This window comes from Rhinolophus ferrumequinum, chromosome X (assembly GCF_004115265.2).
Source record: "Rhinolophus ferrumequinum isolate MPI-CBG mRhiFer1 chromosome X, mRhiFer1_v1.p, whole genome shotgun sequence".
NCBI lineage: Eukaryota > Metazoa > Chordata > Mammalia > Chiroptera > Rhinolophidae > Rhinolophus > Rhinolophus ferrumequinum.
Genome location: NC_046284.1, coordinates 50,194,254 through 50,206,417, shown reverse-complemented (window position 1 = coordinate 50,206,417; position 12,164 = coordinate 50,194,254). Strand labels below are relative to the sequence as shown.

General features: G+C 37.2%; 1 protein-coding gene across 1 annotated transcript in view; it reads left to right on the top strand.

The window, feature by feature from the left end:
• Positions 1 to 3,035: 3,035 nt before the first annotated feature.
• The window catches only part of IL1RAPL2 (interleukin 1 receptor accessory protein like 2), a 1,393,401-nt gene continuing 1,384,272 nt past the window's right edge, over positions 3,036 to 12,164 (top strand). Inside the window, exon 1 of the mRNA XM_033110155.1 lies at positions 3,036 to 3,151. Coding sequence (XP_032966046.1) covers positions 3,070 to 3,151 — 82 coding nt within the window. The 5' untranslated portion in view covers positions 3,036 to 3,069. The remainder of the gene's footprint in view (positions 3,152 to 12,164) is intronic.

Below are 12,164 nucleotides of genomic sequence, written 5' to 3'. Positions count from 1 at the left end.
GAGTCCCTTGTAAGTAACTAACGACATTTCTCTTGCTGCTTTTCAGATTCTCTCTCTGTCTTTAACTTTTGGCATTTAATTATGATGTGTTTTGGTGTTGGCCTGTTTGGGTTCATCTTGTCTGGGACTCTGTGCTTCCTGGGTTTGTATATCTATTACCTTCACAAGGTTAGGGAAGTTTTCTGTCACTATTTCTTCAAATAATTTTCAATTCCTTGCTCTCTCTCTTCTCCTTCTGGTACCCCTATAATGAGAACGTTGGTATGTTTAATGTTGTCCCAGATACCCCTTAAACTCTCCTTAGTTTTTTGTTTTCTTTTTTATTTTTGCTGCTCTGTTTGGGTGTTTTTTTGCTATCTTATTATCTACATTGTTTGTTTGATCCTCTGCTTCATCTAATCTGCTACTGATTCCCTGTAACATATTCTTAATTTCTGTTATTGTATTCATTATTTCTGACTGGTTCTTTTTCATGTTTTCTATCTCCATTTTTATGTTTCCTGTTTCTTTGTTGAAGTTCTTCCTGAGATCATGGAGCATCCTTATAACCAATATTTGGAACTCTGCATCAGATAGATTTCCTTTCTCCACTTTGTTTAGATTTTTTCCTGGAGCTTTTTGTTCTGTTCTTTTTCTTGGGATGTGTTTCTTTTTCTCCCCATTTTGGCTGCCTCTTTGTGTTTGTTTTTATGTATTAGGTAAGGCTGCTGTGTTCGATCTTAGTGGAGTGGCCTTATGTAGTAGGTGTGCTATGGGGCTCATTGGTACAGTCTTCCTGGTCACCTGATCCACGCACTCCAGGTGTGTCTCTTGTGTGGATTGTGTTTGCCCTCCTCTTATAGTTGAGCCTTGGTTACTATTTGCATACCAGTGGGAGGGATTGACCCTCGGGTTCATTGGTTGTGAGGACTGGCTGTGAGTACAGTGGAAAAGTTGTTGTGTGAGGGCTGACCCTACAGAGTAGGATCTGCCTCAGCAGGGCTCTGGTGCGTGTCCAATCTGTGTCTTGGGTGTGTCATCCTTGGAGGTATATGGGTGATGCTCCAGCTTGTTTAGAAGCTGGCCACTGGGGACGCCAGCCCCAGAAACACCTTGGAGGAGATCCACTGCAGGTGAAGTTCAGCTGCAGCCTGGGCCCCTCCCAGGGCCACCTGGCAGGAGCCACAAAGAAATCCACAGATGGCTGCTGCCTGTAGCATGCTTGGGAGTACCCTGAGAGGCCACACCATGAACCAAGACCAGCAGTGCTAGTCCTGGACTTAGAGCTGCTCAGCCAGAGGTACAGGACATGCTCAAACAAGATGCTGCTTGTCTGGTTTCTAGGAACCTTTGATAGGCCCTATAAAAGACTGTAGCATGAGCTAAGGCAGGCAATCTGTAAGAAAAAGGCACTGGAAGCAGCTTTGATGTGACTGAAAGTTTCGTGGGGCATGGTCTTGAATCACAAGGGCATGGCAAAGGAAAGGCCATAACCAGCTTGATGGAGACTCAGATATGGCCGACACCTGCATCTGCTCACTGGGAACGGGGAGGGCTCAACAAAGAAACAATGGCTTTCACCAGCTCCTCCATCCAGGGAAAGCTGCCCCTCCAGTCCCCATCTCAAGCCAGACAACTCAGTTCCCCAATATATGTCCCTGCCACCTTTCCCGCTGCTGCCCCAGCACTGAAGCTCAGAGCCAGTGATTCCATCAGTGGGTTAGTCCATGCATGATCCTTTTAAGAGGAGAGGCTGGGACTCCAGCCACCCTCCATCTCAGTCACAATCTCTACTGGTTTGCACAACCAGAAATTATGGGGACTTTTCTCCCCAGCACTGGAACCCTGGGCTGGGGTGGAGCTGGGACCTCTTGTTCCTCTAGGGGGTCCTCCAAAGCTGAGATATCCCTCCTGATTTTTTTTTTTTTTTTTTAAAGGGAACAAATTCTACATTTTATTTTTTTTTATTTTTTTTTTTTATTTTTTAATTTATTGGGGTGACAATTGTTAGTAGAATTACATAGATTTCAGTTGTGCAATTCTGAATCACATCATCCATAAATCACACTGTGTGTTCACCACCCAGAGTCAGCTCCCCTTCCATCACCGTACATTTGATCCCCCTCACCCTCATCCCCCCCCCCCCAACCCCCTTACGCTCTGGTAACCACCAAATTACGTTCCCCAGATTAATTTTCAAACCCCGTGGCCATCCTGTGGTCACCTCCTGATTTTTGATGTTCACATTTTAATGAGATATCCCTCCTGTTTTTAATGAACAGGGTGTGGGACCAGCCTGTTCTGCATCTCTGCACCTCGTACCAGTCTCAAGGTGGTTTCTGTACATCCTAAGTTATTGGACTTCTGTTCAGCTAAATTTCAGGCAATTTTTAGTGTTGCTTTTTCTATCGTTTAGTTCTAATTTTGATGTGGTTGTGAAAGGAGGTAAGCACAGCATTAATGTACTCCAGCATTTTGACTGGAAGCTCTTGATTGTAGATGCTGGTAAGTCTTATGAATAAAATAAACAAGGAGGTGAGCTAGAGAATGACAGTATGAGACTTCAAGATTGCATGATCAGGAAAGGCCTTTTTGTGGGACTAAAACCTATGGGGTGGAGGAACTAAATGCGTGAACAGTGGGTAGGAGTATCCCAGGAGGAATTCAAAATGCAAATGCCATGAGGAGGAAATGTGCCTGGCATGGAATAAATAAAATGTCCATACTGGCTGGAACATAGCCAACAAGGAGGAAAGTGTTGTGAAATAAGATCAAAGAGGTAACTGGGGCCCCGCCTGTAGGCCATTGAAAGTCGAATAGAAGGAGTTCAGATTTTGCTCTAAATCCAGTGGGAAAACATTGAAAAGTTTTAAGCAGGGAACTTTTTCATAATTCAGCTGTGAATGTTCACATTTTTTTCCATTTGCATAAAAATAAAGCCAGAAGTCACCAGGATGTCCTTGTTTCTGTTACGTGTCTTTGAGGTATGTGAAATTATAGCTACTGTTTTGTTGAGGCCAAGGTCTGTGATTCAAACTTTATATACTTTTTTTTTTTTTTTTAATTTTCAGCTGCCAAGGAAAGTGAACAATGAAGCTACCGTTTCTTTTGATCCTTTTGGTCTGCTCCATAGTCTGCACAAATTTGAAGATGGTGTCAAAGAGAAATTCTGGTAAGTTGCTGGCAGCTTTTCATTATTTGGTCAAAGAAGTGTGCTTTTGTGAGCATCCAGATAACATCTGTGCCTTTAAATATGACTATCTTTAAACAGAAGCACTTGTATTACAGCTGTATTGGAAAGTAGCCAAAATAAAAATGAGATTTTAGCCTACCACTGAGAAAATGTTGGGAAACCAGTGGAATTTTGTTCAATTTCAATGTCAGTATACTCTCAGTGAACAATTAAATGTTAAGGGCCTACTTAGTGTTGGTTAAATTTGCTAGTGAATATACACCTGGGAGCAAACATTTACAAATGAGAAAACAGGAAACCTTTAAAAATATATATCCTTTGCCTCCTAATTGAGTGTTCAGCCTTACAGTTTAAATAAAAGCTTTTGATAAATATCAGTGAGCTTTAGTTGCTCACATCTTCACATTTGTACTGAATCCCAAACAGGCAGAGGTTTAAAACCTCCGAGTTCAGAAATATTAGCCAATTTCCTGAAGAGGAATTTCTTGAGAAGAAATATGTCTTCCTAGAACATGGTGGTCTGGCAGGCAGCCATGATTATACTAAGAGATTAGCTGTAGCCAGGAGATATTCCCATCAAAGCTTGATCATTGTTTAATAACACTTGGATATATGTGTCTTTCCGTTTTGATTATACATTCTAGCTATAATTACAAACCATGCATGAGATTTTAAGAATTGATTTTCTGTCTGTAATCATTCCAGTAAGACATTGAGGAATGTATTATTACATGGAAACGAAAGACTACAATAAGGCTTTCTGCTAGGTTATAATTCAGTCATTTCCTAGAATTAAATGTGTGCTCTTTACTTTCTCATTAAGTATAAAACCAAGGCAATGAAGTGCGTGCCTATTTTTCAAAGCAATAAATGTTGGCTGGAGCTTGGAGTTTGTTTAATGTTTGTTTTTTGGAGTGACAATACTTGCTAATTGAAATACGTAATGAATAGTATTCTTCAGTCGATAGTATATTGATAAGTCTTTCACAAAAGTGGGTCACAGGTTATAAAATAGAACAACATTGCTGAAGTTGAAAGGATTCTGGAATGGTAAAGGTAGGGCAATATATTGGCTTTTTCTCCCCTTAAATACTTATGTATGTATTTAACACATTTTTTTTATATTGTGAGTCTCTTTCAGCTGTATTTGTGTGTAACATTTTACCTACAATATCTCCAATTTGGCATATTTTACACGGCTGTCTTTCCTTGTCTTAGTTTTGAAGTCACATTTTCACTTTCAATCTCTGTTCAGATAGATTATTGCTTAAATAAAATCTTAGGAATATTATTAATTACTAGCAAATGTAATCTGTTGGACCAGATACCATTTATCTCACTTGGTTGTATCATAAAGGCTGTAACAGAGTTGGAAAGGGGAAAAAAAGAATTGACAGTTTAAAAAGCTATCTATATTATGGTAGCTTAGTTCAGGTAAAATCCAAACTAAAAGAATGAAAACAAGTTGCTATCTATGTACTCTGTCTTGTTTTCTTGGTTTGCTTATTGTTTATGAAGAGAGAGGATGTTGAAAAAAGTATACACATAAAAGAAATTAAAAGATCAATTTTTAAATGCTTTGTCCCTTTATTCTTTAGTTACCCGAAGTGTGAGCTTGTTTGTGGCTTACTAGGGGTCCTTAGCTTGTTTACTTAGTGCAGCCAACTGGTGTCATATCTGCAGTGAGCTTTATTGAAGAAACATTACCCAAAAAGATATTCACCTGAGAGTGAATGTGCTTGAAAGGTTTTGGTCTCCCCTCCGGCTTCTGTGTATCCTCAGCTACCTACTGGGACAATAGCAACTGTAATATTCAAAGAAAACTTTTCCTACAGGTCTGGGAAGTGGAGATGATTTAAATACAGTTGGTGTTTTTTCTTATGCTTTTCTGCTTGTATTTATGGTGTATATGGAGTAGGCAGGGAAGACTAATAGCATGATGTTGTTTTGTGCATGTCTGTGTATGTGGTATTTGTTTTTTATTTCAAAATACAGAAACACAAACCAAGCATGGGATGAATAAAAGACATCCTAAGTTGCAGATAGCTGATGAAAATGGGGATACTTCGGAGCTGTATCTTTTAATTCTTTGCTTTTATTTAGCCACTCTTATCATAACCCCCCTCCCAGACCCTACACTCCTGTTAATATTATTATGTCATGTAAAAAGTAGTATTGCTTGCCCTCTTATTATGATACTCCTATTTTAGTTGGCCTTATGTTTTGAAGGACATTAAAAATCACATTGGCAGATCTGTAGTACAAAATTTTGTTTTATGCAATCTGTGAGGTCCTTTGGCCTTTTCCATTTAAAGAGATTCGGATTCAAGCATGAATAGTGATTCTTCTTGGAATCACCAGTGGAATTCAGAACTTTTACTTTTCTCCCTCTTTCCCTTCCCCCAAGTCAAAAAGTGAAGATTGTGCCCTTTACTCATTAATATTTATAACTGTTTAGTGACAGATGTGAAGCCAATTATAATGATTTCTGTGCAAATCATTATAGACAAGGATCATTTTTACTAAGATCCCTACAACTACTGATGCTAAGGGCCTCTCTTATGCACAGGATAGAGGACCAAGGGATGGAGGTTTCTTCTTCTGTACTTGTCAGTGAAAGAAAAGAATAAAACACTTATTTAAAAAAATCTACAAATCCATGGAGAAAATAGATTAGTAGTTGCCAGAAGATGGGGACAGGAGGGAATTGGGACTGCCTGCTGATAGGTACAGAATCTCATTTGGGGGTTGATGGAAATGTTCTGGAATAAGTTAATAGTGATGATTACATAACATAATGAGCATATTAAAAACCACTGAATTGTATATTTTAAAATGGTAAATTTTATATTATGTGAATTATACCATGTTTCCCTGAAAATAAGACCTAACTGGAAAATAAGCTGTAGCATGATTTTTCAGGATGCTTGTAATATAAAATAAACCCTAATGCGTCTTTTGGAGCAAAAATTAATATAAGACCTGGTCTTATTTTCAGGGAAATACAGTAGGGCTTATTTTATATTACGAGCATCCTGAAAAATCATGCTGGGTCTTATTTTCAGAGAAACACGGTGTCTCAATAAAACATTTTTTTTAAATTAAAGTTTATTGGGGTGACAATTGTTATTAAAGTTACTTAGATTTCAGGTGTACAATTCTATAATACATCATCTATATATCACATTGTGTGTTTACCATCCAGAGTCAGTATAAAACATTTAAATTTTTTTTTTAATTTATTGGGGTGACAATTGTTAGTAAAATTACATAGATTTCAGGTTACCAGAGGGTAAGGGGGTTGGGGGGTGGGAGATGAGGGTAAGGGGGATCAAATATATGGTGATGGAAGGAGAACTGACTCTGGGTGGTGAACACACAATGGGATTTATAGATGATGTAATACAGAATTGTACACCTGAAATCTATGAAACATTTTTTAAAAGGAAAAAAAGATGTACTATGGGCACTTATTGAAACAAACCTTTTGGTTTCCAGTAGTATAGATTGTTTTTAGAAACTGAAGCACAAGTTATGTTTCTAGGTAATACCCATTCACATTGGGCAAGCCTAACTATCAACCCTGGCTAGAGAAACAGCAAATATGACTTTGAGATTTCATCTAGGGTCTGGTTGCATTAGAACATACCAAAATGCACAGCATCTAATTTTAAGGACTGTGGCTGATTGGCCAAGTGTGGGCTCATCATCTTCTTCACAGAATACTCATGAGGTCTTTCAGCACTGGCATTCTCTAAATATAGGACTAAATAGATAAGGTCATTAGACAGTCTACTCTATGAAAAATAGGTTTACTTTACTTAAAGGTAAAGCCAATTCTTTATGATAGGGAATTCGCTAATATCTTGACAAAGGCTAATGGCAGAAACTCCCAGTAGAGGACGCATGTATCTAAAACTAATTTTTATAGGATGGGTGGGAGAAAGAATTCTCCTTCAAGATGAGATCATCCAAGGGCTTGTACTTACCTGTTTCTCTTTACCTTAAAAATTATGTCCCCAGAGTATACATGGATGTTATTTTGAGGGGCATTAAACTGTCACCTTTGCTTTTCTCTGACTTTTGCTGCTGCTGCTGCTACTGGAAAATATGAGCTCTGTTACACAGTTGTTGGCATTTAGCTCTCCCAGCCTGGATCTCCATACCAGAAGAGAAAGGAATAGGGTAACCAGTTTGATGAGAGGGTATGTTTAATTCTGAACCCAAACTAGGTCATCTTCCAGCCAGTACATCTGGAGGATGATCATAACTGTTAGGCATGGCCGGAGGAATGAGTCGCGGGAGACCAAAATTGGTCTATTAGAATTTATTTGGCATGTTTCAGCTGCGGGGTGTCAGGCTAGGAAAGATCATAACCTCTCCGAGCAAAAAGGGGTATGGAGTTTTCCAGGAGGGGGTAAATGAGGTTGGTCTCCCTTCAATGCTTCAGGGAGCTTTTTTTGCATTGTCTCTAGCAACCAAGGGTTTCGGGGCATGGCCAAGCCTTCTGGCTCCACACCCTGGCCCCCAGGCCTCCATCCTGACACCCAGGCCTGCCCAGGCTAGCTGATCACAAGCCCCTAGGAAACAAAGAAAAAGCAAGACAGGATAAGATGGTTACTACATTCCAGGCGGGTTCTCCAGGCCTAAGGCAAACACAAGCCGGCAGGTACAAGGTACAAAGTAAGACAAGATGGCTCTTAAGATAAGAAGATTCCTGCTCCTGGCCTAAGTATGGCCTAACAATAACAAAGCAACTTCTCAGTGATCTGGTGTTTGAAGGAAAATTTCAGAATTACCAAAATATCTTAATCAGCTAGAAAAATGTAGTATTTACTGGTAAGTAGTCTTTGAATGCCTGCTGGCACATAGTTGGTGCCAGCTTATAGATACATTTTGGATTGACTTGAACAGAACAATTCAATTCCATATAATGAGAGAATGACTTTACATGAGGCTTTTACTTCTAGGTTTATAGACTTATGGAATTTTCTGATTGTTGTTGAGAGGATAGCAGTTTGTTCTTACTAGAAATTCTTTGGCTTTAGAATTTCCAGTCTGATGACTAAGGAAGACCATAAAGGCAGAAATAGAGGTTATGTGAATCTATTATATATTTCTGGCAAAAGTTAGAAAGTCTCTCAAACAATTTCCAAATATAAACAAAATAGGTTTTTTTGTGTGAGATTGATTGTTATTTAAGTAAAAATAAAATGAAATACCATGTTTTCACTTCTTAAAAAACGAAACAAAACGTTTTATTTTAAAACGGTAATTAGAAATAATGCTGTTCTGAGGATATTCCTTTGTGCCTTTAGCTATGGAGTACAAGAGTACTAGATTAAAAATAAGAAGGTCAAGGTGCTATTGAAATCTCCTAAATTTATTTTAATGAGCTAAGATCAAGGAGAAAAATACCACCCCACGATCTCTTTTTTAATTGAAAGGGATAATCTCAGACTTGATACTTGTACGTATCTCTTTAATTAGTGTGACTTCCGTGGAGGAAGCTGAATCATGGAAGGAAGGGAAAGTGGTACTGAAAGGACTGGCTTGGTCATTGGAAGTGGTATTAAACTTCTGTAGGTATAGAAATTTAGTGTAGGACAAAGATTACAGCAAGTACGGAGTAGTCAGAGATGTCAGAGATAAGTGAGAAAGAACTTAGGCAAGAATGGAGCTAAATGAAACTCACATTTATTGAAAAAGTTGAAGGGCAAATCATTTTAGGATTCTGTCATTGAATTTTATGTGGCCAAAGGCATAGCCAGTCATAAAATACTATTGAACTCTTATTGTATTTGCAGCTTTCCACTAGTCCTATGGTGGGGAAAATGTGGAGGATAAATAAATAAAAATTCCATTGTTCAGTAATACTTAATTTCATTGGGATAAACGGCAAAGCAATTTATGCTAACCAGATGGAACACTATATAGCTATTAAAAGGACCAGCATTTAGACCACATCCATACACAGAAATGCGAATATAAATAATATTAAGCAACCCCCCCCAGAATGCAACAATATTAAAATATGCATTTACACTAATCAAAATTGAAAAAGATTTTGGAAATTATGTTTAGCTTTTATAGTTAAATGATTTTTTTCCTACAAAGTTGCTTAAATGTATGATCCAAAATAAGAGATCCACTTAACTGGAAGGAAATTTTCTTACTGGGGATGCTTCACACATTAATCTCCTGCAGAATAACACAAGAAAATTTGATTCAATATTGAACTTGCCCAGCATAGGCCTTCAAAGCTAGGGGAGTCAGAGAAGGGCAGGATCAATATTGGGCATTCCATAGAAGATGAGGGCCTTGAGGCAAGCCTTGAGAGCAGGTAGGGCCAGAGTGGACAGTAATGAGAGAGCAGGACACTCAAGGTAAGGAAGCAGCACACTGTAAGTGATGGAGAAGGCAGCAGGTATGACATGTGTGTCTAGGGAGAGGTGTAAGTCTCCAAGTGGGAAGCAGTTGAAATTGGCTAAGCAAGCCAAGCCAACCTAAAAGACAGAGGCTCCTGAGTCCTAGTTAGAGTAGTATAGATAGATGAATAGCAGATTTAATTTTTCAGTAGAATAGTGATGAATAAGGACTGCTGCTGTAATCTACAGGGTTGAGTGCAAAACCAGAACTTGGGAATTTTACTATGGGGTAGATAGGAATTAGTTTCTTTTTATGTTTTCTCAACTTTTTGTTTTGAAACATTTCAAAATTACAGAAAAGTTACAAGAATACTAAAATGGCCACTTGCATACTCTTCACTTATATTCACCAATCGTTAACATTTTGTTATATTTATTTTCCCTCTCCCTCTCTTGCTCTCTGTCACTCTTTTGTACCATTAAGTATGGTGTTAGCTACGGGTTTTCATAGGTGTTCTTTAAGAGACTGAGGAACTTCCCTTCTATTCCTAGTTTGCTGAGATTTTTAAATTATCAATTGGTACTGAATTTTATCACATGCTTCTTCTGCATCTTTTGAGATGATTATATGACTTTTCTCCTTTATTGTGTCAATTAAATAGATATTCAAATGTTGAGCCACTCCTGCTACCGTGTTTCCCTGAAAATAAGACCTAGCCAGACAATCAGCTCTAATGTGTCTTTTCGAACAAAAATTAATATAAGACCCAGTATTATTTTGCTATAATATAAGACCTGGTCTTATAATATAATATAATATAATATAATATAATATAATATAATATAATATAATACCTGGTCTTATTTTACTATAATATAAGACCAGGTCTTAATATACTATAAGACTGGGTCTTATATAATATAATGTAAGACCCGATCTTATATTAATTTTTGCTCCAAAAGATGCATTAGAGCTGATTGTCCGGCTAGGTCTTATTTTTGGGGAAACAGGATATAAGAGATAAACCCTATTTAGTCATGATGTACTAGTCATCTTATTTATTGCTAAATTTATTTTAATTTTTTATTGTTGAGGATTTTTGCATCTATATTCATGAGTGCTATCGTCTGTTTTTTGGTAATATTTTTATTAGATTTTGGTGTCAGGATTATGTTGGCCTCTTAAAATGATTTAGGAAGTGTTCTTGCTTCATCTATTTTCTGACTTGGCATTATTTCTTCCTCAAAAGATTGACAGTATTGATCACTGATATTATATGGATTTGAAATACTCTTTGTGGATTTTTTTGTTGTTGTTAATGATTTGTTTGATTTCTTCAATAGGTACAGTGTTACTCAGATTTTTCTCTTTTTAAGTCAATTTGGGTTTTTATAAGGGATTTATCCATTTCATGTTAAGTTTTAAAATTTATTGATATGGAGTCATTCATAATACTGAGTAAATAGCCTTCAAATGTCTGTAACATTTGGAATGTTATCTGCTCTTTCATTCTTGATATTGATTATTTTTTCTTGATTAGTCTTGCTTGGTAATAGTTTATCAAGTTCATTAATCTTTTCAAATAAGCAGGTTTGGACTTTGTTAATTTTCTTCGTTGCTTGTTTATTTAATTGCTCCATCTCCATTCTTTATTCTTTCTTTTTATATACTTTGGGTTTAATTTACTCTTCTTTTTCTAGTTTCTTAAGATGGAATCTTAGATCATGGATCTTAAACTTTTCTTCTTTTCTAATAATGGCATTTTAAAGCCATAAATTTCCCTCTAAGTATTGCCTTAGCTATGAACCAGAAATTTTGATCAGTTATGTTTTCATTATTATGTGGTGCAAAATATTTTCTAATTTCCCTTGTGATTTCTTCTTTGAACCAGTTATTTAAAAATGTGTTATTTAATTTCCACACATTTAAGGATTTATAGATATCTTATTTTTATTTCTAATTTAATTCCTTTGTATGTATGTCAGAGAATATACTCTCTAATATTTCAGTCTTTTGAAATGTATTGAATTTTATTTTATGTCCCAGCATATGGCCTCTGTTGATGAATATTCCATATACATTTGTGTATTGTGCTATGTAGTATTCTATAAATATCAATCAGGTCCATGCCAAGTGATTTTTTTTTTTTATTGACTACTGGAATTTGTTGATAATACATTGTAGAGATACCAAATTCTGTTGGGTTCCTCTAAAGGTATTGGTGCTTGTTCTAATAGCAGTACAATTACTGATCTTGAACTTATGGCTTAGTTTTATACTTTGTGAGAATAGATCCTTGGAAAGCCCAACATATGTCCTAATCACCTATAACATGGAGGGACTCAACCCCTAATCTTTTCTCCCCTGTAGATATATTGTCAGGGCTTGGTTTGTGGCTTTGTTAGGGAGGGCCTAGAGTAGGCCATATTCTATGGCGTAGTTCTTTCTTCTTTTGATGATAAGCCTTTGACAGATGTGCCCTGTGCATGTTCAGCTGAATCTTCAGCCAGAGACTCATAGGGAACACCCATACAGATTTCATGGGCTCCATTCAGTGAAGCTCTCTCTTTTTACTGAAGGTTCCAGCCATTTTAGCTGCCCTGATCTCTGTAGCTCAGCTCAG